Source organism: Diplotaxodon limnothrissa, linkage group LG16, assembly GCF_057381915.1.
Source record: "Diplotaxodon limnothrissa isolate DT_005_m linkage group LG16, D_limnothrissa_male_GT1.1, whole genome shotgun sequence".
NCBI classification, from domain to species: Eukaryota; Metazoa; Chordata; class Actinopteri; order Cichliformes; family Cichlidae; genus Diplotaxodon; species Diplotaxodon limnothrissa.
The window spans coordinates 19939270-19963748 of record NC_140611.1 but is presented as its reverse complement, the minus strand read 5'-3'; the positions used below and the strand labels follow the sequence as shown (position 1 = coordinate 19963748).

At 43.2% G+C, this 24479-nt stretch overlaps 1 protein-coding gene across 2 annotated transcripts; it reads right to left on the bottom strand.

Annotated features, from left to right (window-relative positions):
* Nucleotides 1–3055: 3055 nt before the first annotated feature.
* Nucleotides 3056–15104, bottom strand: irs2b (insulin receptor substrate 2b). Of its 2 annotated transcripts, none has more exons than XR_014906944.1 (2): nucleotides 10144–15104; nucleotides 3056–5151 (listed from the first exon to the last, which is right to left on the bottom strand). XR_014906944.1 is itself a non-coding variant. In XM_085373846.1 (2 exons), exons 1-2 carry the CDS (start codon nucleotides 15084–15086, stop codon nucleotides 5147–5149), a joined length of 3312 nt encoding a protein of 1103 aa, XP_085229972.1. In that variant the 5' UTR covers nucleotides 15087–15104; the 3' UTR covers nucleotides 3057–5146. The 2 variants fall into 2 exon arrangements, 1 of the variants encoding a protein (XP_085229972.1); XM_085373846.1 differs by having other exon boundaries at nucleotides 3057–5151; nucleotides 11780–15104.
* Between the last annotated feature and the right edge of the window lie 9375 nt (nucleotides 15105–24479).

The following is a 24479-nucleotide window of genomic DNA, read 5'->3' as shown; positions in this document are numbered from 1 at the left end:
ATGTTTATATGAAGTCTGACACAAGTTCTCTACAGTATACATTTGTTTTTATGCTCAAAGTGATGGCTGGAGCTACTTTTTGTTTTTCAGGTTGTTTAATGGTCCTCTTCATTCTAAAGAAGCCGATATCGTTTCTTCAAATTTGGCATCAACTGTTAAGATGAACTGATTCAACTCAAATGAAAACATCTTTGTGAATATAACTGAAGAATTCCAAACTTCTCAAAAATGTCTTATTTATATCACTGATGCAAACTGCAGTTTGACTAGTTGGCAAGAAAAACCAAAGGATGTCAATTCTAGCTGTTTGTGTGACGGTAAATAAAGTGGATGGGAAGAAACCGCTTCTGCATTCTCACATTACACTCGAAAGAGGAAGTAATCCCTTGTTTACTGCAGGTTTGCTGGCAGAAAACACAGAGAGGATGACTCGACTGTGTTAATGTGTTCCAGGGCTCCAAGCGTACAGTTAAACACTCACAAGTGTAAAACGGGAGCGCCGTAACTCTAAGTATGAACTCTGTCTCTCTCGTGAGCCTGTCATCTATTATCTTTCACACAATATACAAATATGGTAAAAAAAATATTGCTGAATGCAGACGTGCATATTCCTTCTTATTATATCTGTGGGAAACATCCAGGATGTTGAATATGGATGAATCCATGCAGCACCTGACTGCATCTACAGGGAGCCTTGACAAAGACTGATTAAATCCAAATAGTTCAGTGATAATTACAGAAGAGAGATTCGTATTTAAAAGTTTGAGTTGAGAAAATATTACAAATCTTAAATATCTAACAGTGCACGCCAGCGTTCCCTTTGGAAAGGTCCGTTTAAAACATGGTAACAACAACAAACAGATTTGGAGCTTTAAAAAACAGAGAAAGGTACAAAAAACAATGTCAAAACATTTATTTAGATGAAATTGCATAAATGTGACTGTTGTAATGTTCCGTGCCTACAAACCAATTAGTCATCTGCATGTTTATCATTAATGATGCAGAGTACACTGGCTAATCCAACCTTAGTAAATGAGTGAACAGGTTTGCATTATAGCACAAGGTATTCCTTGTTTTCGTCTGACATACAGCCTGTAACAGATCACTACACATGTTATTAAACACGAATCACTAATATGACACGCAGTCAACACATGTCACGCGTGAATACATGTGCCATGCTAGTGACACTGAATTTATTGCAGCATCTGCAATGTGACGTGCTTCTGTTTTGCATAGACTTCACTTCTAGTTAGGTAACATTGTGACTGTATTTTTGTTCTTTTTTTTGTCTATGTTGACATGAAAATATGTTGCATGTTGGCCAAAGATGGTCACATGAACCAATTAAAGCCTGACCGTTGTGGGGGACACATCCACAAATGGCCACAAACTGTGCAAGCTTTTAAAATCACCCACACACGACCACTAATGCAGCGGTGGTGTCCCGGACAGCTTTCCGGAAGCGAGCCATTTCCTGTGGAGCGGCTGCAGGTCCCTGCCCATAAGCCTGATGACTCCCTGGGGTAACTAGATATTTTATGTTACTCATATGGACCTATTGATTGTTGAACAAACATGCTGCCTCAACCCCAGCTGATACGAATGCATATTCACATGCACCCACAGGGCAAGTATGCAGATGATATTCACAAACAAGTTCATTGACTTTGCATTATCTTACTGTAACTGTGATTTGCATCTTTATCGTGGATGCACATGCCAGTTTCCCGTATTGCTGAGAGGCTTTCTTCCGTGTACAGCGTTTTCAGCACACAGTAATAAAAGCCGGACTGTTTTTATTTCCCCTCTCCTTCTCTCAAGTGACAACATGACTCTTGTGACAGCAAAGAACAGAGGAGAAAGGGAGGGACAATTGGCCTGCAGCTTTACGCTTTATCCCTTCTTTACTATTTAATGAGATAAAGTACAGTCTTTAATTAAACGTTAGGAGCAAGTCAAGCAAGAGGGAGAACAGGAGCAATGAGCACTTCGGTGATGGATGAGATTTGGTTTACAGGGAATAGGTGTATGTCACACTTTGGTCTCTACAATTTTGCTCTCATTAGCCTTGTAGCCTCTGCTTATGCTGTTGGGACGAGCGATCTACCTTCAGGCTATCATTCTGTTTCTGCCTCTCTCGGTCTACCTGTGCATTTCTCTGTAACCCGCCCCTTCTTTTGAGCTTTATGACTTGCTCTGCAAACATGTCATATCCCTACAACTGCACAAACAACTACCCCTTCCCTTCCAGACACACGACTCGTCACAGTAGACAATCACACCTATTTCTCAGCATTAATTACCCATTTAATTAGCAAATCTTTGAGAATGTATAATCCGATAGCATATGGCTGAGGGTGAGAAATCTTTCTTTTACTACTGTGTCATTTATCCCCTCCCAGTTACAGGGGGGCTGTTTCAACATGCTGGGGGTGGGGACTGGGAGGAAAGCATAGAAAAACAATAACAATGCTAATGCTGGAGGCAACACCAGATTAGGCCTACACCCGGTTTCTGACGCAGTCTTTCTCAAAGAGAAGCATGGATTTACATACACTCAGAGAACACAAGGGGAGAAGTGAAAGACAAGTGAAATATACAGTATCCACTCTTCACTTTTCTCATTTATAATGAGCTTTTCCTGTTAAACTGGCAGGAAACATCCTGCGCTTATTCATGCAGGGTGTGAAAGAGAACAGCAACAGAGAGAAATAGCTTTCTTAAATATTATTTATTGCATGTGTCTATAAAGAATCAACACTGTCTAAAGCAATGAACTAAGTTTAAATTATCATTTAGTAGTATCACAATGTGCATGATATGAAATATTTACAATGAAAAGCCACAGCAGAGTAAGCCATTGCCCATATCGCAACCTTGATGCTGAATTAAAAACTGGAAACATTATCCAAATGCAAAAAACACTGCTCAAAACACCAACAGGCTCGATTAGCAAAAACAAGCAGGAAAAAGTTTCCGTTTCAAAATTGAAGGAAAAAAAATGTACAAACAGCAAAAATTTGAATTAAGGTTTAACAAACATTATTAACAGTATTTATACATTTGGTTCGTCCTTGTAAACTAATTTCTTTTTAAAAGTGTAAATATTGCATATAAGCCATTTGTGGTGTACCTAAGTATCAAGAATTAATTATGTCAAGTATTATTGATTTCTTTAAAATCTTTTTTTTCTTGTTTTTGTTTTTTAGAATTACAGCATTAGAAAATGTCGTCATAGTGGCATCCACTTTACAAGACCATCCCAAATCAGTTTTTAAAAAAAAAAATCAAAACCAAACCATACTGGTTAGCGTTATAACTTAATTAGTGCTTCTGTTGTATCAGAAAGTTCACTCAAATATTTAACTATGTACATTAAAAATAACATAAGTTATCTAACTTAACACTCGAAGTTTCTCAGGATTTGCTTACACATTTTCGATGTAACGCTGCGCTATTTACAGTATATAGGCAAAGGTTAAGTACCTGTGAGTTCAGATAAATAATAAGATACTTCCCCTGGTTTCTTTCGTTTATTCGGCTTGTGTCTGTGTTGTAGTTCCCATTCGGTACCTCTGCATGTTTCACTGTTGCTGTTGTTGTGTTCGTCGGGTTGCGCGCTCCCAGTCTCGGAACACAGCATGTACTACATTCAGTGTGTCCTGTGTTACAATCTAGACAAGTTTGTAAATGCAAGACCATGCAGTGGAGGCCATGGATTCAAGCTATCGAGTGGCTTTTTGAACAGCCAGTTAGACTCAGTCCTGCAGTCCTGCATGTACCACATTGCTCAGTGCTGCCTGGCGTGGTGTGACAGAGCTCCACAATGAGGCATCAGGTGAGAAAATGTGAGACACTGGGCTGTCCAGTTGCTCTGTATAAATAACTTCAAACATTCACGTTTCAGTCCCTTGTCCTGTCAGGTGTGCAGGATATTTTAGGTGAACGGCGGGTGAGTTGGTGTAGTGTTTAAAAGGTGCTGAGACTCTTACTCAGACAGGCCACATTTCACATGATCAGGTCCAGGTGGACCTGGCTCATGCTGCAGTTACATTTGTCACAGCTGCATGCATTTGCAATGCAACGTCACCTATTTCTCCAACATCCTCCAAGTATTATTTTAGTGTGTATGAATACCTCCATTTAAAGGTACAATAATAAATATATTACTCTGGATTTCTAATACATAATCTAGTCATAAATGTGGGGAGAGAGGGAACTTAATCTCAGAGAGGTCGGCTCTCATTCGGCTCTAATGAACATTCAGTCTCTGTGATGATCAGTTAAATCTTTGATATACTGCGTGTTTAGAGGTCCAACCTAAAAAAAAAGAAAAGAAAATCCATCAGGTGGGGGCTGATGGCTGGAGTAAGGCTTTGGATCGGTGACTTTTTAAAAAACATTCACCTTTGAAAATAAATATTTTATATATATATATATATATATAGAATTCTACTGTGTAACTTGGTGCTGAGGTAGGGTTTATTTTTTTTTAGCAAATGTTACCTTTGATTTTAAATATGTTCATAAATGCCGTCTCTTTTTGCAGTACAATCTGTTTACAAATTCTCAGACATTTCAATGAATGCATACACACATACACGATAAATAAATAAATACATGTCATCTGTATGCATGAAGGGTTTTGCGTGCATGTTTGCGCACGCATGCTCTCCAAGTTTGGTTCACAGGTTTTCAGGTGTGAATGTCTGGCAACTACTGGTCGAAGCCATTAGAAAGCCAGTTGAAATTGTATAATTGATAATAACAATACCAGCGATGAACATAGTATACTGCAGGCTGACGTACCTAGACACATAGTTACCTAACTATGCTTAGAATTAAAAGTCGGTTTTTAGTTTTCTGTTTGTTTAAATCTAGCACTACAGCAGCAATGGCACCAGAATGTTTAGGTGCCACAAAAAAGGAGGGAGGGTCAAATGTCCGTGTTTCCATGGCGATGGCTGTCCCCGTAACCCCCAGAGGCGGCAGAAGGGTCAAAGGACATGGGCTACAGCGCAAGGTCCAGCTGTCGCTCTGGCGACCTCGGCATCTGGCTGAAGTGAAATCCTACATTCACAGGAAGAAGAAGAGGAGGAAGGGGTGGGGGGGGGGGAGGCAAGTTGGGAAGACCCATCAGCCTTCATTCTGAAAGAAGAAGAAGAAGAAGAAAAGAGTTAGTTTCTTATCATGTAATTTATAGAAATGAAATGAAATACAAGTTAAAAAAAGTCAATATTCCCCCCAGTAACTTAATCTAAGCGTGTACATACAGTTTGCATCATTTATTATGTAGGACAGAACAATCGAGGGGAGGGGAAGGTCACTCTGCTACCAAGTAAGGAATGAGTGCATTTCAAGAGGCCTGCTTTCGTGTATGAGTATGTGTGTCTGTGTGTGTATTCCTCAGCTGGTAGACACTCAAGTGGCAGGTGCTTTTACAGCAGGGGAAAAAAAAGCAGAGTGGCATTTAGCACTGTGCAGCTGAAACAGGCCAGTGATGGCAAACGTCACGCCAACAACACTCCCACACACTAACAAACAGGTATTCTTAATTGCTCCCACACATACCGCAGCTATGTACTTTCAAATACCATGAACCCAGAGTCTTTGAGAGTGTTGCTTTTCTCCCAGTGGAAAGCTGCACTGACCCTTGCCCCTGTGTACATGTTTGTGAGGTTTCATTTGCATGCAGAGCTATCAAATGGGAGCGGAAGTCTTGGCTGGGTGACCCGCACACACACGCAGAGACACACACACACGGTCTGTAGCTGCATTTCTTCCCTCATTTGCTGTCTCCTCTCCCTCTTCCCCAGTCGTGAACAAGAGCCGTTTTCACAAAGCTGGATGTGATCGTCATTCTCTAAAACAAACCTTTCATTCAGCCCTTGCAGCCCCCCTCCTCAGCTATTCTCACCGCAAACAGGCACACGTCTGTTCTGGGCTTTTTTCCCTATACATACTGGCTATAAATGTAAATTGATGCTGATCCTGATGTCCAATCAAAAGCTTCAAAAAAAAAAAAAAAAAAAAAAAAACTAAACTGGAAATGCCAGGGCACCTTTACTGCTGCTCGGGGACGTCTGTGATGCAAAACCGTGGAACCACTGAGTTCATTTGAATAACAGAGGAGATGATTTCACTCTTGAGGCTACCTGGCGCTGAGCGAGCTCTGTGTCTTTATCGCCACGGGTGTCAGAGGCAGAATACAGCGGAAAGGCCGTGTTGGGACGGGGTGGAAAAAACACAGTAACAGAATCAACCTGACAGAGAGGAACGGGAATGCAGTGAGGTCATGGGACCGATGGACCATAACAGTCAAGTGTGTGTGTGTGTGTGTGTCTGTTTCTGGAGGGGCTGGGCCAGTCGACGGCCTGTATAGGCAGGCACATAGGTGAGAATGACTGAGATCTGCCGGGAAGGACTGTTGAATCACTAACAGCTCAGATTAGCAACCAGGTGTAGCCATGAACATAAACACACTTCCTTGTTTGTGGACAATCTTGCAAGTGCATATAGGGACTGCGCATACACACATTTTCTGTTCGAAACATGCGATTTAAATAGAATCTGAGTGAAGAAAGCGTGGGTGGGCAGGAAGATTTGGGGAGGGGGATGTTATTGAGAGAAGAGGACAGAGGTCTAATGGGGGAATGAACCCAATGGCTTCTACCCCTCCTCTTTTTGGAGCACAGACACACATTCCTCCTCCGCCCCTCCCAACAACTCTTGTCTGTGCCCCCTGTCCCAACCCACACACACACACACACACACAAGCACATACACGCACGCACACACACACACACACACACACACATAGACTTGGGCTCTGTTCATTATTTATTTAGTTCTCACAGGCTAAATTTAGCTATGCTCCATTCAAGAATAAGACACACACACATACACACAGGCATGTATTAGCAGCCTCCTCTCTAGAGCTTCAGAGTCAGAGTAAACAAGTTACTCTGTCTGTAACCACCACAGACTTGAGTAGCTTGATGTTGTCAATGAGATAAATGAACAGGCTTTAAAGGGAACTACTCCAAACTGCAACTCTGAGCAACATTCAAGAGAAAGGAAGTGGACTGCAAACTGTTTTTGCTTTTATTGTGGGGTAGACTGGAAACGAACCTACAGACAAACAAGGAGAGATCAGCAGGCTCAGATCTGCTCTGTTTACATTCCTGCCCCACTACCTCCTCTCTAATCTTCAGTGAACAAACACTGACTGACTGACTTCACCTCTGACCTCCCACACCTTTGTCTGACCAGCTAAACAACAACAAAAAGAAAAACAATGCTGCACAACTCGGCAATCCAGCTGACTCACTATTGCATACAGAGCTTTGGCATTCCTCATCGTGTCACATTATCCACTTGCAGCAGTTCACGTGGATTATTGATTAATCCGGCAATTAGTTCCTCAGTAAATCATTTGGTCTACAAAAAAAGGTGGAGGGGAAAAAAAAAACACCAAAGCAAATCAGTTTCCCTAAGCTCCGCTGACACATTTGGATGTTTTGCTTAGCATGTCAAAAATGCAAAACCATTCAGTTTACGGTTAGCTCGAATATAATAATAATAATAATAATAATAATAATAATAATAATAATTGTGAGAATATGAAACTGTGTGTTTGTGAATTATTTCAACTACTCCTTTATAAAAGCACCAGAAAATAAAGCTTATATAATTAAGCCACTGAATATAACGAAACTAACGGTACGACTATCAGCTCTACAGAGGAGCATTAACAAACCAAGTGGGGAGGTCAGAAAGTTGGGAAAGAGTTCATGAGTAGCCGGTCTGCTTATGACGGGGGGAAAAAAAAAGGTATAATTAGCTAGCAGCCAAGACTAAACTCACTTAATGTGCCTTGTGGGTATAATTACCATAAAATGTCCACTCACAGTCACAGAGGATCTGTCTCTTCCTCTGCATTTAAAAACAAAAAGCAAAAAAAAAAAAAAACACAAGCTACTAAACAATGCTTAATCCTGATGTGAATGTAATCCTTCTTACCTCCAAGCTAAACTGAGGATACGGGAGGTTAACTTTGTTTTCATCTAGCGCTAGAACATCCTGCCCTAGTTTGCTCAAAGAGTTATGTATCAGACAGCCTGGAGCACTGTGCATGTGTGTCTGTGTGCGTATGTGCGTGGGGAGGAGATGGGAGGGGTGTACAGGACAGGTGAGGACAGAGACTGTGGGTTCCTCAAAATGCTGCGTGGAGCCAAAAACCCGAGTAAAGGTATTCTCTGTGCACTTTCTACAGGAAATTCTTTATGTATATGATGATTCACAATTAATTTTATCAGCAACAAAAAAAATGTCAGACATGAAGATGTCATACTTTTGCACCAGCTCATAAACATAACATAGTCCTAAGGCTATAACTGTTTATTATTTTTATGACTAACTCCTCTTTCTCATAGTGAAAACAGTCACCACTGTTTCCCAGAGCCACACATGACATCTTTTAAATGCACTGGAATTAACAAAAAAAAGCCATAAAAGTCGTAAAAAACTGCAGTATTTATGTAATGGATTTCTCCCGAGCAGCAAGAGAAGTAAAGTGTCTTGTCAGCTGCTCTACTCAGACATGATTAGCTAATTTTTTTAGTGCATTGTTAGGTAATCCTTTATGGCCTTCAGCAATCAGACACGGCCCACTGAGGTCGCAAAACAACAGGAAAAACAAAAGGCCTGTGAACGCCCCAATATGGAGAAGGTGTGTGGCGTGGGGTGTCACATGATTACTGAAAAGAAAAACAATGCTTGAAGAGAGGAAGAAGGGGTTTGGGTTGGGGGAGGGATGCATTGGATGAGGTGGGGGGGGGGGGGGGGGGGGGGTTGGTAGCTCCTTGAGAGTGCTTGGCCACGCCCACAACCTTCTCCCGTAGCTGTCGTAGCAGATGGCGGCCAGTCATTAGCGTATTGTCACTCTCCTCTGAAGGGCCAGATAACCAGTGAGCACTGCTTGGCGAGGCAGGTGCAAACCCCCTGACCCCACACCCAACCCCTCCACCATCTGCTGACGCCTGTGTGTGTGTGTACGCACATGGGAGAGGCACACAAAGTCAAAATGCGTGTGTCTGTATTTCGGGGGGTTGCAGGGGGGTCTGGGCCCACAAATGGAAAGCGTGAATCTTTCTCTGCTGTCTGCATTCATGCAAGACTGCTTACAGTCAGAGAGACGAGCACTCGATAAATGAGGACAGGTTAGGGAAAAGAAGACGGCAGGCGGATAATAAAGAGGCTTTTATAGTGATATGATAAGTGGCAGTGTAGATACTCTAAAAGTAGATATGAGGACGAGCCAAAAATAAAAAAAGCTGTAAAAGGAGTGCACATGCCTCTCTTTTTCTTTAGATTAATGGTAATGCTCCAGTGGTAACATCCCCCACTCACAAAAACTAGCCCAAAGTTCAAGAAGCTGACACTAGTCCAAAGCTTGCACTGAAAGCCACGCACCACACTGCGCCACTACCACCCCATTCTCTCTCTCTCGCTCCCTCTCTAACGCTTAAAATACACAAACTCAACTGAGCCATACTTTAGGATTTTCATACAGAAAGTCAAGCATTTTTATAACGCCCTCCCTCCGCTCAGCTTCCCCTTCACACCACAGTGCCAAATGAGGACAGGTGATTTCGTAATCTACCTGTGACAGTGTGATATACAACCGGGAATGCAAACTATGGTTCACTCAGTGATAAGGTGAGAATGTGGTATAGCCTGCCATCTTGTAGTAAACAGACGGGCCCTATTTTTCCTCTCGTATCGGAATGCTATGTATTTGGATGCGAGTATCAACAACTTTCCTCGCTGTTGTAGCCACATGTACTAAAGTTACCGAAGCAAAGGCCAGCGGCTGCTTGTTGGGAAGGCACTGATCTTTCTGTCATTCAGCATTTTTCTTCCATTCTTCCTTCTCACCCACTCTCTGCCTTCTGCCAGCAGCTCAATAGTCCATTTTGTTATACATGAAAAACAAAACAAGTCAACCATCCATCACCATTGTTCTTTCACCTCCCTCCTTCCTCCACCCCTGCTCTTCTAGCCTTGCACCACGGGTTAAAAAAAAAAAATTCCATAAATCCCATAAATGTACAGATCACAGCGAATTCTCACGGATACCTGTGCGTGCCTCAGGTGCACACGAGTCACATGTGTTCAGACAAGTCTCCTGTGTAAAAAAGAAAGAAAAAGAAACAAACAACAAAACCACCAGCTCATTTGACAATTTGTGAAGTTGCTCATAGTGAAAAAAAGAACCCCTCCCCTCCCGATTTCATCCCAGCAGGTTAGAAAAACAAGTGAGCGTTCACCTCTCCCAGCAACCTTTGCACACTGCCCACATTCCAGTCCTGAAACCCAGTACCTGACAATTGATAAACAACTGACTCACTTGTTTTTCTGGGGAACCCGATGACTTGCACCGAGCTCCACACTGGCTGCGCTCTCACAGCAGGGGAGCCAGCTGAGACAAAGAGACAACTTAGTTGTGAAACTGCAAACAGCAATTAAACTCTTGTATTTCACCATCAGGAACACTGACTCCTGAGTCACTATGATCTTAACACTTTGTATTTTCTTTAGAAACAACAGCAACTTCTGACATGTCCCTGCCATGTCATCCATCCGTGTAAATAATCCTTGGCATTTACAGATGGATGAAAAGCCCCTGATGCAGCAGAAAGAGGAAAGAAAATGAGGCGAAAGGTAATATTTTGATAACAACTCTTCCCCTTCGAGTCTCAGGGATTTTGCTGCTTATTCGTTTTGTTCTCTGAGGTCTGTGTAACACACCGTTTCAGATTTACCAATAGCGAGTGCTCTTTGCCGCCTTCGAGCGGCTTCCATAGAGGCATCATGTGTAGCGCTGCATGCGTCACTGAATCAGATCAGATGTTTTTTTTGAAACACTGACGCGGTGCAAAACTGCGTCACTGAGAGGAAACCAGGACAGACCATTCACATAAACGGAACAGCAAACGTGAAGGCAGATAACCATAAGTTTTTAAAATAAAACCGTTTCAAAAAAATGCGATGATGCAGAAAGATTACTTTTTAATAAAGGGGAGTTTGCGTCCTCTGGGATGTGTGGAGGGGAGGAAGACAAGGAGGCAACATGTTCCACAGAATGCATTTGTTATTCAGCATGCCGCACCGCTTTCATTCAACCGTCTAATTCAGGGCTTTTATTTGAGAGAAAATAAAAGCAGTTTTAAAAACAGGATCAACATCACAGCCTCGAGATTTGTCAGCGTGTCCTGGGTGTGACAAGTAGGTGACTAATCCTGTCTAAACATTACAGCCTACACCCAATAGCAATCTTGACAACTAGTTTGCTTCTCTAAGCTACTGTAGTTTACTACACCGGATTACATAAATCTGTAGGCTGTTATCTCGGATATTGCAGTGATGGTCAGTCACGATTATATGGCCACAAAAGAGCTTTCAAGAAAAATAAAGTGTCAGCTTTTTAACTCGCAGTGGAAAGGACAAACTGACAGCAAGGGGCAGACACACAGACGCTCCTGCAGACAAACCACTGAGGCTGTTTTTGTTCTCTAGAGGTAATTATCATCAACTTTGGGACTGAAAACGAGCCCAGAAGTGTTGCAAACAACATTACGTGTGGCCTATCTCTGCAGAGTACACAGTTGCCCTGAGGCGGATCTCTATCCTACTCCAACCCTGACGCCACTCCCTTCATGAATGAAAATGCACTGAATGAATGAGTGTGTGGGACATGTGTGACAATGCTCACCTTTCACAGCAGCAGCAGCAGTCTCCTTAAATCCCAGGCTGGCATAGGGGCTAGAGTTGAAACCATTCAGCCCCCCCTTGCAGCCACAAGCTGTCTTGAGCCTCAGGAGTTCATCACAGCCCCCTAACCGGCATCCCCCAAGGTTTCCCTCCATCAAGTTTAAGGCAATGTAGTTAAGTCCATTTTGATAGCCAGCTGACGTTTCCCTGCACATGGGACTGCTGTACTCCTCACCGAGTCCTTCAGAGCTACGAACTGTGCGAGATACGTTCTCCACAGAGGCAGAGCTGTGCCGTTTAGTGTCGTTGGCAAAGGATGGGCACACGGGTGTGACAGTGGTTGTGGAAGAGAAGGTCTCAGAACTGTGACGACGACGTCCGTGAGGGTCGGCCCGGATAACTTTAGCCCCCCTGTGTGGATCTACAACTGTAACAGATAATGAAGGACCTCCCTTGAGAAAAGAGTCCACGGGCACAGGGGGCATCACATCTACTATGCTGCTCTCAAGGCTGAGTCTCTGGACACAAGCAGTAGGGCTGGTCGGGCGGGGAGTTGTGCATAGAGCAGGTAAAGGGTCAGAAGGACTAAAGGTCATCTCAGTGTAGTCGTCACTGAATGGACCAGGCTGACACTTAAGGCTTCCTTGCTGTGGAACACCCCTCTCCTTTTCCTGTCCCTCTGTGCTTTTATCTTCCTCCACCTCCTCCTCTTCAACTCCCTGTGTTTCCTGCTGAGTGGTAACTAGACTATGGCATGTCAACAGTTCAGCTGTGTCTGTACAGTTAGTTTGGTGTGATACCTGCTGAACCGTGGAGCTGACATCAATATTAGCATAGCCTGAGAGTGACCGGGATCCCGTCTCTGCGGTTACAGAGGACTCAGGGCTCTTTGACTCTGTGGTTGTGTTGTGGTTAACACTGCTAAAGTCTATGTTAATGTATTCTCCGGGGCTGCGTGGCTCTGAAGGAAGAGGGTGCTCACTCATGCATGGTAGTGTTTTGAGGGATTCCAAAGCCAAGCGGGTAGGCCGACAGACTCTACTCCGGTGTACCAGACCTCCATCTATCCAAGCCACTCTGAGAGGAGATGGAGTAGAAGATGGAGTGGCTGGTCTTGCCACAGTGCCATTGGTTGCAGAGTTTCCTGAAGAGATAGGACAGTAGTTGGATTCCTCTTCTATCCGTTGTCTCTGTAAACTCATCACCACATACTGATCTGTGTCAGTGGACCCACTGCGCTGCAAATGTCCTTTAAGTGATCTTGGTAGAGAACTGCAAGAATAAGGCTGCCTGTGGCTTGGCGGGAGGCTGGGATCTCCTGTAGGACTGAGAATATAATCTGGGGGTGTAAAAGACACCTGTGTGTCAACAGGAGACATATTCAGGTATTCTCCATTGGCGAGCTTCCCATCGTTGCTGTCCACTGACATCTTGGTTGCACACCACATGGGCATGTACCCACTGTCCTCCAGAGAAACACCCCCGGGGGAGTGTATGCGCGTGGCCAGCCCCATTGAGGAGGGTTTTGTACAAGGGTTGATGATTTGCTTTGGAGCAGATACACACATAGGGCTCATGGGCATGTAGGGGTCATCCTTAGACCCGGGTGTGAGAGGAGCCACACCAGGCATCATGGGCATATAGCCACTGTCGCCTTGGTGACCATTTGAAGCAATCTGAACATCTCTGTAATCCTCCAGACTTATCCCTTTAGGAGACGCGGTGTGACACCTGCGAGAAGACTGACTTCCACTGGTGTATGTTGCCCTCATAAGAGTATACTCATCCAGGGAGGCTGAAGATACTTGGGGGGGACCCCTCGGTTGACGGGGGGTGGTGAGGGAGTATGTGCGCTTTCGATACACCTTGTCAAATTCTGGTAACCACCGGTAACCATTCTGGTTCTGACGCTCCATTACCATGTAGCCATCAAGCTCACTGCCATCCCGGGATGGGGGGGTGTCTGCTTTGAGGGACTCTGGAGTGTTGCTGCGGAGAGTAAGCGGTAACCTGAGGTCTCGTGCCTCCGCAGGGCTAGAGCCAAATTCCTCACATGATATAAAGCCAGCATCACTGGGAGAGCCTGAGAAGGATGCACTGCAGCTAGAGGGGCGAGGGGCACCGCTGTCTTGGCAGGAAGATGCATGGCTTGGACAAGCAGTGGTCACAGGTGGAGAAGGAGACAGAGGCATAGACATGGACTTACTATGCTGGAGGGTGGAAGATTCAAACGTCAGAGAAGGGCGTGCAGTAATGGTATGAGATCTGCTCAGCAGGGTCCTGTGGACCCCTGGACTAAGGGGGCTCCCGGTGACTGACATAGTGCGTGCCATGGTGCCGTCGCCCTCGCTCGCAGTGCGTAATCGACACGAGGAGCATTTGCTCACAGGAGAGGTCGCAGCCATGCTGTCAGTACGCGACCGCCGGGGAAGCCCGGTCTGCCTCGGGGGTAGATTATTCAGGTGCCTCCGCGAGGGTACAGAGATGGGGTTTGTACCAGAGGACTGGCTTTTGCTGCGCGGGCGGAATTCCGACAGCTCCTTCATGGCTTTCATGGCCTCCAAGATAGTTTCGTGAATGTTTTGAGCCACCACAGAGTCATCCGCCTGCATCCACAGCTCCCCCGGACCCGTGGATGCAGATCGGCCAACCTCTATGAAGAAAAAGCTGTCAGAGTGGCCGCACCTCCGGATATTCATCAGCTGCAAGGTGACTGAGGCAACATCAGAGTTAAGCTTAACGAAGCTGATAGTCCGGCTGGAGAGACACAGCCTGTACACCCCTGTTAAATTTCGACTCTGTCCGAGACCTTTAGATTTTAGATTTACTTGCCATACCTCCTTGTAGGCGGCGGTCACCGGCGTTATTACACCGTAGCTCGACTCGTCGTAGCCAACCAGCGAGGACGCAGAGTTAGACGCCGAGCCGTCATATACTTTCCCCTCTGCCATTAAATCCGTCAGCACCCGGTACCAGCTCTCCTGTTCCTGCTCGTTTTCCGTCGCCAAAGCAAAATACTCATCCTTGGTATAAAGAGCAATAAGATATTTGTATTTTGCGTCTGCTCTCTTGCTGATATTGAGACAGCAGTCCAGAGGGATGACTCTCTTCGGGGCCGATTTGTTTTTCCATTTCTTCTCGCTCTCGTAGTATTCCAACCGGGCAGGGAAACCTTCGCTCGGCTCCTTTAGAACAAAAAAGCGCTTATGTCCGTGTTTCTGCTTTTTCAGATATCCGCATTTCTTGATGCCGCTGTTTGCGTTACTGGCCAATAACGACTGATCACCGGTGTTCGGCGGACTCGCCATTCTCGCGTCCTCCTCTTATCAGACACAATGCTTCCGTTCCCTTTAGTTGTAAAAAGAAACGACTCGCTTTCTTTTAATCCTCTACTTCCAGAGCCGGTTTCACGTTAATTCGTCTTCTCCCACAGCCGAGCGATAAATAACACATGTCTGCTGGTGTCCGGGCCGAAGAGGGTGAAACAACATGTGACGATCTACACATTCAGCTCCGGTTTTAAAAAAAAGAAGGGAAAGGAGACGAAAAAAATACGCACTCACCAACAGTGGGCGGTGCGCACTCAGCTCATTGGGTTTATTGGTGGAAAAGGGATGAATGCTGGAGTGAGAAAGGAAAGAGAGTGAGAGCGAGAGAGCCCTCCTACTATCACTGCCCTCTTCCGACTCATTTGCGTGTAGTCAGTTAGGACTGTAGCTTTATTTATAGCATCCCTATTCCTATGATCCTTCGTTTGGCTTCAGTGTACGTTTTTTTTTAGCAGGATATAGCCCGGTCCCAACTACTCAAACGAGATGTCCCCGATTCAGAAAACCATCATTTGCGTCATTTAAGGCGTTACGGGGTGGATTATGAAAAATATAACCTGAGTATAGATCCGTTATATGCACAGACCGAATATATGACGCGTAACTGGTTTTATACACGTATAATTTACAGGTATTGTTTCACTGTCGGAAATTTTCTTACCATGGGTGTTTGTTTTTTCTCTCACTACACTTTGACCATATTTAAACTCTAGAGGGAGTCGTTCCAGTGTTCTCCAACTGGTAAACAAGCATCACCTGGTCGACTCTGCAGCTCTGGCACATGAATTTAATATTCCCCATGAGCCGTTCAGCCAGAAAAGCCTGCATTCACAGTGTAAGCGGGATATTCTCCCCCGTCCTCTTCCCCTTTTTTACTCTTAAGCGAAAGCACCCAATTGTTCGCGCGGAATAACTAGTACAAGAAATGACAAGAGCGCACAGAACGCAGTGTGTTTTATTGCATAATGCGGTTGCTTGCTGATTTATTCATGTTTGCCAGAGCTGCTCAGTTGCAATTTTTTGTTTGTTTTTTGGTGGGTTTTTTACTGCTTCATCTCTGTGTTTGTCTTAACCCATTCAGAAACAGAGCGTGGCGGTGTGAAAACAGTTATTCTGGGGTGAACATATGCCCAAAATATCTAAGGCGATAGGAGGTTATAGCGTACAAAATCTTAAAAGTACTCCTTGTACACGAAACTAAAAGTACCCCATATATGGTCATATAACACAGCAGTCATGATGACGCAAAAAATTCTCATGATCTCAATGCGTCAGCGGCTGGTAATGTGCGTAATGATAAAACGCGGGAGCAAACTGGGTACCGTGGCGGGATGGTGATCTGAGTTTGCTGCGGATAGCCAGTATTCTCTTTTTGACATCCTGTGGGACTGAAACTCCTCTTTTCTCGTCCAGCAGGAACGTCATGCTGCCAAGAGAAGGTACAGTGTGTCCTGACAGCTATGTATCCTGGGCCAACACAGTAAAAAGTGACACTGTAGTAACACTTTTGAATAGCTGCACATCCCACGATGATGACTTATTGAAATCTACCCCCCACCTCATGTTAATACTCCCGTTTTCCTGCAAATCCCACAGTGCTGGCTCAGCAACACCCTCTCCTTAGCGGCAAGGTCAATTACCGTGCCCTGCAGAGGTCAATTATGCCAACAGGATAAATTATTTTACTGCTGCCATGAGGAGAAGATTCCAATCAGGCAGCCAAATCAAGTGATCTGTCCTTCAAATTACCTTTAACGTGCGTGTTCCGTGCAGTTCCTTTCATTATCTGAACTCTAAACTGTGTTTACCTCAGCTATGAAGACATAGATATAAATAGATGTAACAGCGTCCAGTGTCTGAACGTCCTAGGCTCAAATATCTCCCAGTTGGATAAGGAGGGTTCCCTGGCTCTTGATATTAGGTTTCCTACATGACAGACACACACTTGGTTCTGAACTTTCACACACTCCACACACAAATGGACACTTTTCACAGCCAATTTGAGTAACATTTACAGTATTTACTGTTGCTTAAATCTCAGATAAATTATGAATCGAGTCTCAGAAGTGTTTCAAGTGCAGGACAGCTTTCCTTGTATAATAGCTTGACCTGACATTGGAAAGATAAACAGAAGCCGAGTGGGGGTGGTATGAAGTGACTACAGGGGCACAGAGTGACTCTTTTTTTTTTTTGCAAAACCCATGAAGCATAAGAAATGCAAATTAGCTGTCTGTAAAATACCAATAGGGGTGTTTACCGAGCATGCTGCTCACAAACTCAATCTGGTGATGTCTGTGGTATGTCCTTGCCCTTTTTCCTTAGGTAACTACATGAATATTTATCACCTTCCAATTTACACAGCACGGTGCATTAATTTACAAGTTAATTAAAGGGCCAACCCAATCAGATTTACAAAGCTTTAAATGGGCCCTCTCATCGTCTCCTGCAATGGACCTATTGCATCTTTATAGTTTTATTTATTTAGGCATGGAAAAGGTCGTGACTCTCCAAGCAGAGTGGTTCTTTCTCCTCTGGATATATATTCCTTGCCTCGTGTAAACAGTGAGCAAGCAACAGCAAGAGGTTAAATAAAGACTGACATAATACAGTCTAGTTTATAGAGTATAAGTCTAATAGATTGTCTGAGTTCACTCAGAAGCCACTGCCTTTGAGGACCTAATCTCATTTAGACTCTTTCAGCTCGCCTTCAAATACAAACAGCTTCGCTTGGCCCCCTTGCTGAGTAAGAAGCTCATAATGTCTCAGTCACCCACAGCACTGTCACCATGTGCAACGATTAGTTTCATAAGCTTTCATAAAGTAGATTACAATAACCGAAATGACGAGATAGGATTAAGGGCAAGCGCTGGAGAGGGATCGGGGGAGAGGGAGAGGAGGGGGTAAAGATTAGGATCAGTCATACTCCAGTCACTGCTACATAAGAGCTGATCAAATGAACAGTACAAACACACACTGTTTATTAAACATCACACACACACACACTCCTCACCCGGTCTTTGCTTCATCTTATTTGTCAAAAGGCAAAACAGATGACAGTCAAAGCCCGGAGTGTCTGGCTCATATTGTTGTGGCGGTGTTGTTTTGATGTTTGTGGTCTGAATATAATCCTGATGTCATTTATTGTTCATAGTAAAGGACAGTTCTTTGGTTTTAGTTTTGTTTGTTTTCTTGTCATGAGTTGTTGTGTGAGCCACTGAATACTTTGAGCTTTGCTCCAACTCGTGCGACTGAGACTCATCTGCTAATCAATTTTTCATGAGACAGTGAATAGATCTACTTCTTATTCAAGTTTTATAACAATTAGAAAGTCATATTTCACATGGCTTTCTCCTGAGGTGAATTTTATCTTGCTGCATCAGTTAGCATTTGTTCATAAGTCTCTTTTGCAACATGACACGAACTGAAAGACCTCTGGTATATGTTGCCCATCAAATGAGAAAGGTGTGTTTGCGACAGGGGAAAGGGCCACTATATTTACCATAACGAGGTCAGAAAAGCCCTTTAAATGACTGAAAAATTAAAAAAATATCTAAGAATAAAATAAAACAACACTCTTGGTCATCACTTTCTTAGCTTGTCGAGCTTGGGTAACTTGCCCTTTCTTTTAATTACAAACATCATTCTCGACTGATCCTTTAATTTCTTAAACCCAATGCTTTTAACAAGAAATGATAATGGAAGCTGTTTTTTCTCCTCTCAGGTGCGCATCGTATAGATTGCTGCACTCAGTCTCATGTTGTCACCAGTAATTTACTCAATTCTCTAATCAATACAGCAATTTCAGTAAAATTGAAATTTCTCTTGTTCTTAATTTTTGCGGGGATTGATCTGAGGCGGGCTGACCCGTAGGAAGGATGACGTGCGCTGATGGAAATCTTTGTGTTATTGAGCTACGGCAAAAGTGATTACTGTTTTGATTACCTCAGTGGGCCAATTCATCGGTATGGACTTGTTCTATCTGTTATTATCAGTCTGCAAGTTGGACACAGGGTATGCATGGATGTGTAGAGTGGCGCTCGAGTTCTAGATTGCTATATTGAAATCAATGTGCCACTTGTGTTGTGTAATGTTGCTTGTGCATGTTTGATGAAGAACCGTGGCGCTCCACGGCAGAGTGAAAATTTCCCTCTTTGCCACGATCCGTGCCCTATCTCAACACATTGTTATGACTTCATTTTAAACCTCAGTTGTGCAGATACTCAGAAATGACAAGGGTTTTTCTCATTTCACAGGTCACTGACACTGGTATTTATTCATTATGCTAATTAGAAAGGGCAGAAGCCATATCTCGCATACGCAGCTCTAGCGTGCATATGTGAGTAGAAGAGAAACCAGTGATAATATGTTTATGTAGGCCGGAGACACATAGGCAACATATTTATTAACGAGCACCACGTCCCCCGGCAAATTACTCTTGTGGCCACACACGGCCTGCCATCTAAAACTCAGCTGTGTTTAGCTTTGATTAAACAGATGCAATGTCATCATCAGTTATTTGTCATAATTATACATTATCAGGAGTCGCTGTTTAGATATAAATGACAATGATACATGAGTCTGTCTGCCTCAGTCAGAACAGGGGAAACCAGTGATTGTGACAGAAGGAGGATTTTAAATAAACAGATTAAGTGTGTGCATGTGTGTGCGTGTGTGTGTTTCACATGCAAGAAAATGTATCATCAGTTTTTTGGAAAACAGACTGCAGTTGGATCATCTGAGGCCAGAGAGTAAGGCAGCTGACAGTGATATGTGGCAATTTATTGATTAGCTGAAGGCCTGTTTGCTTAATAGGAGCATATTTCTTTTCGTCATCCTCCAATGGCGTAACGACACATCAGTGTGCAGATATTGTTTAATTTGGGTCAGTGAGAGAGAGTTCACACGTATATTAGTGAATGAAGGATAAATGAATGTACAGTGGGTACACATTATTCAAAAATGAACAGAGCAGTTTTTAAAAAGGAACTGTGTAGGAGGGTGTAGGAAGTTATTCATTCCTCTGTGTGTGTGTGTGTGTGTGTGTGTGTGTGTGTGTGTGTGTGTGTGTGTGTGTGTGTGTGTGTGTGTGTGTGTGTGTGTGTGTGTGTGTGTGTGTGTGTGTGAGCGTAGCATGCATTGATTGTTTTTTCAACTAAGCCTCATCTGACTTACGGATCTAATATTCATTCCTTTCTCACACATACTCTATTGTTTTGTTTTTTCACTCTACAAACACATTCATGCTACACTCAAGCACACAAATGCTTACAAACATATATCTTAGCAGAGAAATGCCAACCATAACCCAGTATAAGCTGTTGTACCGCCAAAACAAAGAGCATTGGAATGTAACCTTTATTTAACAGGACAAAATCCCACAGAGACTCAGTTTCAAGTGAAACATGAATAAATAAACATAGAAGATAGAAGTACAGCAGAGCAAGATGCTGAAGAACATTATGCATACACACATATGTATGTATATATATATATATATATGCAGCAGATCCCAGGAAGAACTCCTAGATCGCTGTCCTGAAGAGTGCAGTCCTAGGAACAGCAAGGATGCTGCGCAGGACCCTCAAGCTCCCAGGGCTCGAGCTTGAAGGATAAAAATACCCCCTACCCACATATATAGAGGGATATGCATTGGGGTTTATTTTCAGACAAACAAGTATTTTGTGTCATGGCTAATCAAATTGCAAAAGCACAGATATGAATAAAGCTGATTACGGTAAGTTTTGCATATTTAAAGGTGTTCCCAGGAATTGCCTGAAGAAAGACTGCATTGTGTTTATTCCTCATGAATGGGACGTCAGACAAGGAAATGCTGACACTTTTAAAACATGGTAAATTCTTTTATTATGTAATACAGTGTTATAAAATTTCCTGTTCTCAGTATTGTTGATGAACCCTGGACGTGAATAACTTTGTAGCTTTTTGACTGACAGTTTGCTTTGGCTTTTAAACTTGCTGCAGCCAATTCAGCTTGAATCACTCTCACTCACTTCTCATATTCATTGCGTGCCCCTTTCAGTGAAGAAATTACTGAGCATGTGCCTCTCCTGTAGCAGTAAATCACAGCGCTGATGAGTCTCAGCACTCTCCTCTCACATGGACCAGCTCAGCATTTCCAGATGATGTTAAATTGGTTGTAAAACAACCAGGAAGTTAAAGATGTGCATTTCTGTTGGTGTAACTTTGTAAAGAAACTATGTGAAGAATTTATTGCTAAGGTGACTGTTTATTCCCAGCTCCACTGTGGCCTCCGTGTGAGTGTACCTGTCGAAATGAATGACTTGCGCATGCAAATTGGTTCACCAAATTTTTTTTTCTTTTGAATACATAAAAAAAGTTTGCAAACTTCACCAAAAAAGTTCTGTGAATAAATTCTGTGAACTTATGTAAATTTGTTCCCCTAAAGGTCGTGTCCCTGGGCTACTTTTACCTCTCCTGTTACTTATTAACTCTCCCAGGAAGTTTCATTCTGAGCTGTTACATTTGCCATCAGAGGCACACAAATTATCACTCAAGTAGAAACACAGATACTTGTTTTAAAAAGAGTATAAAAGTATAAAAGAAAAAAGTAGCTCTTGAGAAAATAACAGTGTATCTTTGAGATGACTGACCGTCCCAAAGCCTGGTTCTGCTGGAGGTCTCTTCCTGTTGAACGGGGTTTACTCCTTCCCACTGTCACCAAATGCTTGCTCAAAGTGGGTCGATGGATTGTTGGGGTTTTGTCTTTTAATATAAAGCGCCCTGAGGTGACTGTTGTTGTGATTTGGTGCTATATAAATAAAATAGATTTTAATTGAATACTTTTGTACAAAGAAACCTGACAAGTGTTTTTATTTTCTATCATGATGCAGCTGACTGTATTTTTCTTCCCCATAGACATATCTTTGCTTTCCACTCGACACAATGTAAAAACAAGTGACATTTCAGGGAAGTGGATAAAGTTGCAGCAACTCACATCTGGCTAGCCAGGTGGGTTGTGGGTGAAATTTGTGTTGGTGTGGACAATAAAAGCCAAAAAAACTGTACACCTTTACAGTGTGATTGGGCACAGAGTAGCATGATGACATTCAAACTTTGATCTTTGACATCAAAGTCGAGTCAGACTTCTGCAGGTCTGGGTCAATCCGTTTTAGCTGCAACGTGCTAAGCCAAACCAGACATAATAACAAGCATTTACACAACAGCCTCACAGCAGGGGAAAGTTGAGCCACTCTCCCGTGGTCCTGCTTGGCAGCAGGAGCAGATTACGACAAACCCATGATTACCCCTTTAGCCGCGTCCGCAGCAGCTACGCTTGTGCGTCTGTGCTCTCTGTGTGTCTGAGGCTGGAGAGAGATAGGTCTGTTTCTAAAAATTCTGTCTGTGTCCAGCTCTCACTACTTTTATATTTCCTGAGTGAGTCCTCGTGGTTAGGAGTTTGTGTTCCTGTTTGTACTTCCAAGCTGTGTGAAGTTACGGCTGATATGAAACCTTCCCTGCTGTTGCTGCTTTACAGTTAACACTACTTTCTCCTTTGATTGAGAAATGGATGCTGTTGAGGATACACCACACATCAAATACAATGTCTTTAACACTGACATGTTCACCACAGATGTGTTTAACGCTGATCAATCAGTGCTGTTATCATTGCAGTTGAAGGCTTAAATACTGTGATAGAATCAGGAGTCTTCTACTTTGTTTTCCTTACAGTATTATTGATAAAGCTGAAGGGGCTGCACAGGTGGCGCGCTTTTACTGCGGCTTGTCACTAGTACACCCCCAACGTGTGATCAGAGTAAACACTGTTGCCTTGCTGTGAGGTGCAGTGGAAAAATACTCGATGTCAGTTCATGTTGATTGTTTGTCATAGTATACCTCAGCTTTACTACAATGGAAAAACACAGGCAGGTAGTGACTGTGGAACTAAACGCTTCAATCCTGGTTTCCCGTGTTATTTTTGTTGAAGGAATGTGATAATGCAATTGCATATGTCAGCCCTCTGCTCTGTTCGTTTTTATAGTTTTTCTTCCAAAAAAGAACTCTTTAAATCAGTCGCCATCAATAAGCTACTGATGTAGCACGAAAGCAGCTGAATCCCCTGCAATCAAACGCAACTACGTCAACTGTAATGAGTGTTTAAGCATGCTTTAACCTGTACCTCATGCAGGACCCCCAGACCCACCTGTGTTCACGCGAAACCTATCCCCACAGACCCCCTGTCTAGATAAATGGATCAGAGCAAATGTGCTTTGCTTATTGTTAGAAGTGAAAGTCCCATTTTCTCACTGATGCAATCAATCACTGATGATCTGGTGAGACACATTTAACAAGCATTCCAGTTGTAGATGGAAGGTTTAGCTCATTTTGCGCTGCTGTGTAAAACATGACTATGTACACAGTTATGGAGGACAAGGTCTTAAAGGTTCAAAACAGAAACTATGATTCAGGTCTTTCTGTGGGAAGTTGCACTTTAAGGTATATTTTTATTGTTTTTCCATTATGATTTTAGCCCAGTTACCATAAATCTTGTAGACACAGACAGACACAAAAACATAATAAAATGCGGAACATTGCAAGGTTATTACAGTGTTGCATGTGGATTACAGCTTTTTTTTTGTTTGGCAGCCACGAGTTAAGTGCAGAGTCTAAGGCTTGTAAAACCAAGCAGTTTGCTCAAAAAAGACATGTAGGTTATGCTGGTTAGCACTAGTTAAGGATGATCTCAGCAGCTAGGCTCTCATGATGTTAAAGGTCAAGGTTTACCACCTCTGTACCAGATGCTTCAGATGTACAATTGAAGGCTTAAGGCGTCAGCATATGGAGTGCTCGTTGTGACAACTCTGTAACTCTGTTACTTTCATTAACCAGTCACAACAGCTGTCAGGATTATTGGTTTGAACATGAATATATTGTTTATTTGCTAATTCGAACAAAGAAGACGAGTTCCCTCAGGCCTCCTAGTGAACATAACGGGCAAAAGGACACCGTTTTGGTTTTGAGTTTTCTGAGGTTTTTCAAAGCTACAAGGGGTTTAAGGCTGTTGAGTTCCCACATTTGCCCTGCTTTTCATACATGTGTATATTCACAGGCATTCACTCACACCAGCTCTTTCTGTGACCTTCACTTACTGCTACCATATTAAAACGATGTAGCTCATGGCATAAACATATGAGAATTGGCTGACCATAAGGCATGCATAATGCACACATAGTGCACTGTTCAAACACGACATCTGTTTATACAGTATGTGTGTATATGTGCATGATAATTAAACTAATGTATTGCTACGCGCAGGAATGGTGTTACAATCCACTAAACCCCTGCACATGTGTATGTGGACCTAGTTTTAATGAAGAAAAAAAAAGAAAGAGACAG

Bases quoted from the DNA above. Each gene is read 5' to 3' on its own strand.
- irs2b (XM_085373846.1), bottom strand. From the start codon at position 15,086: ATGGCGAGTCCGCCGAACACCGGTGATCAGTCGTTATTGGCCAGTAAC.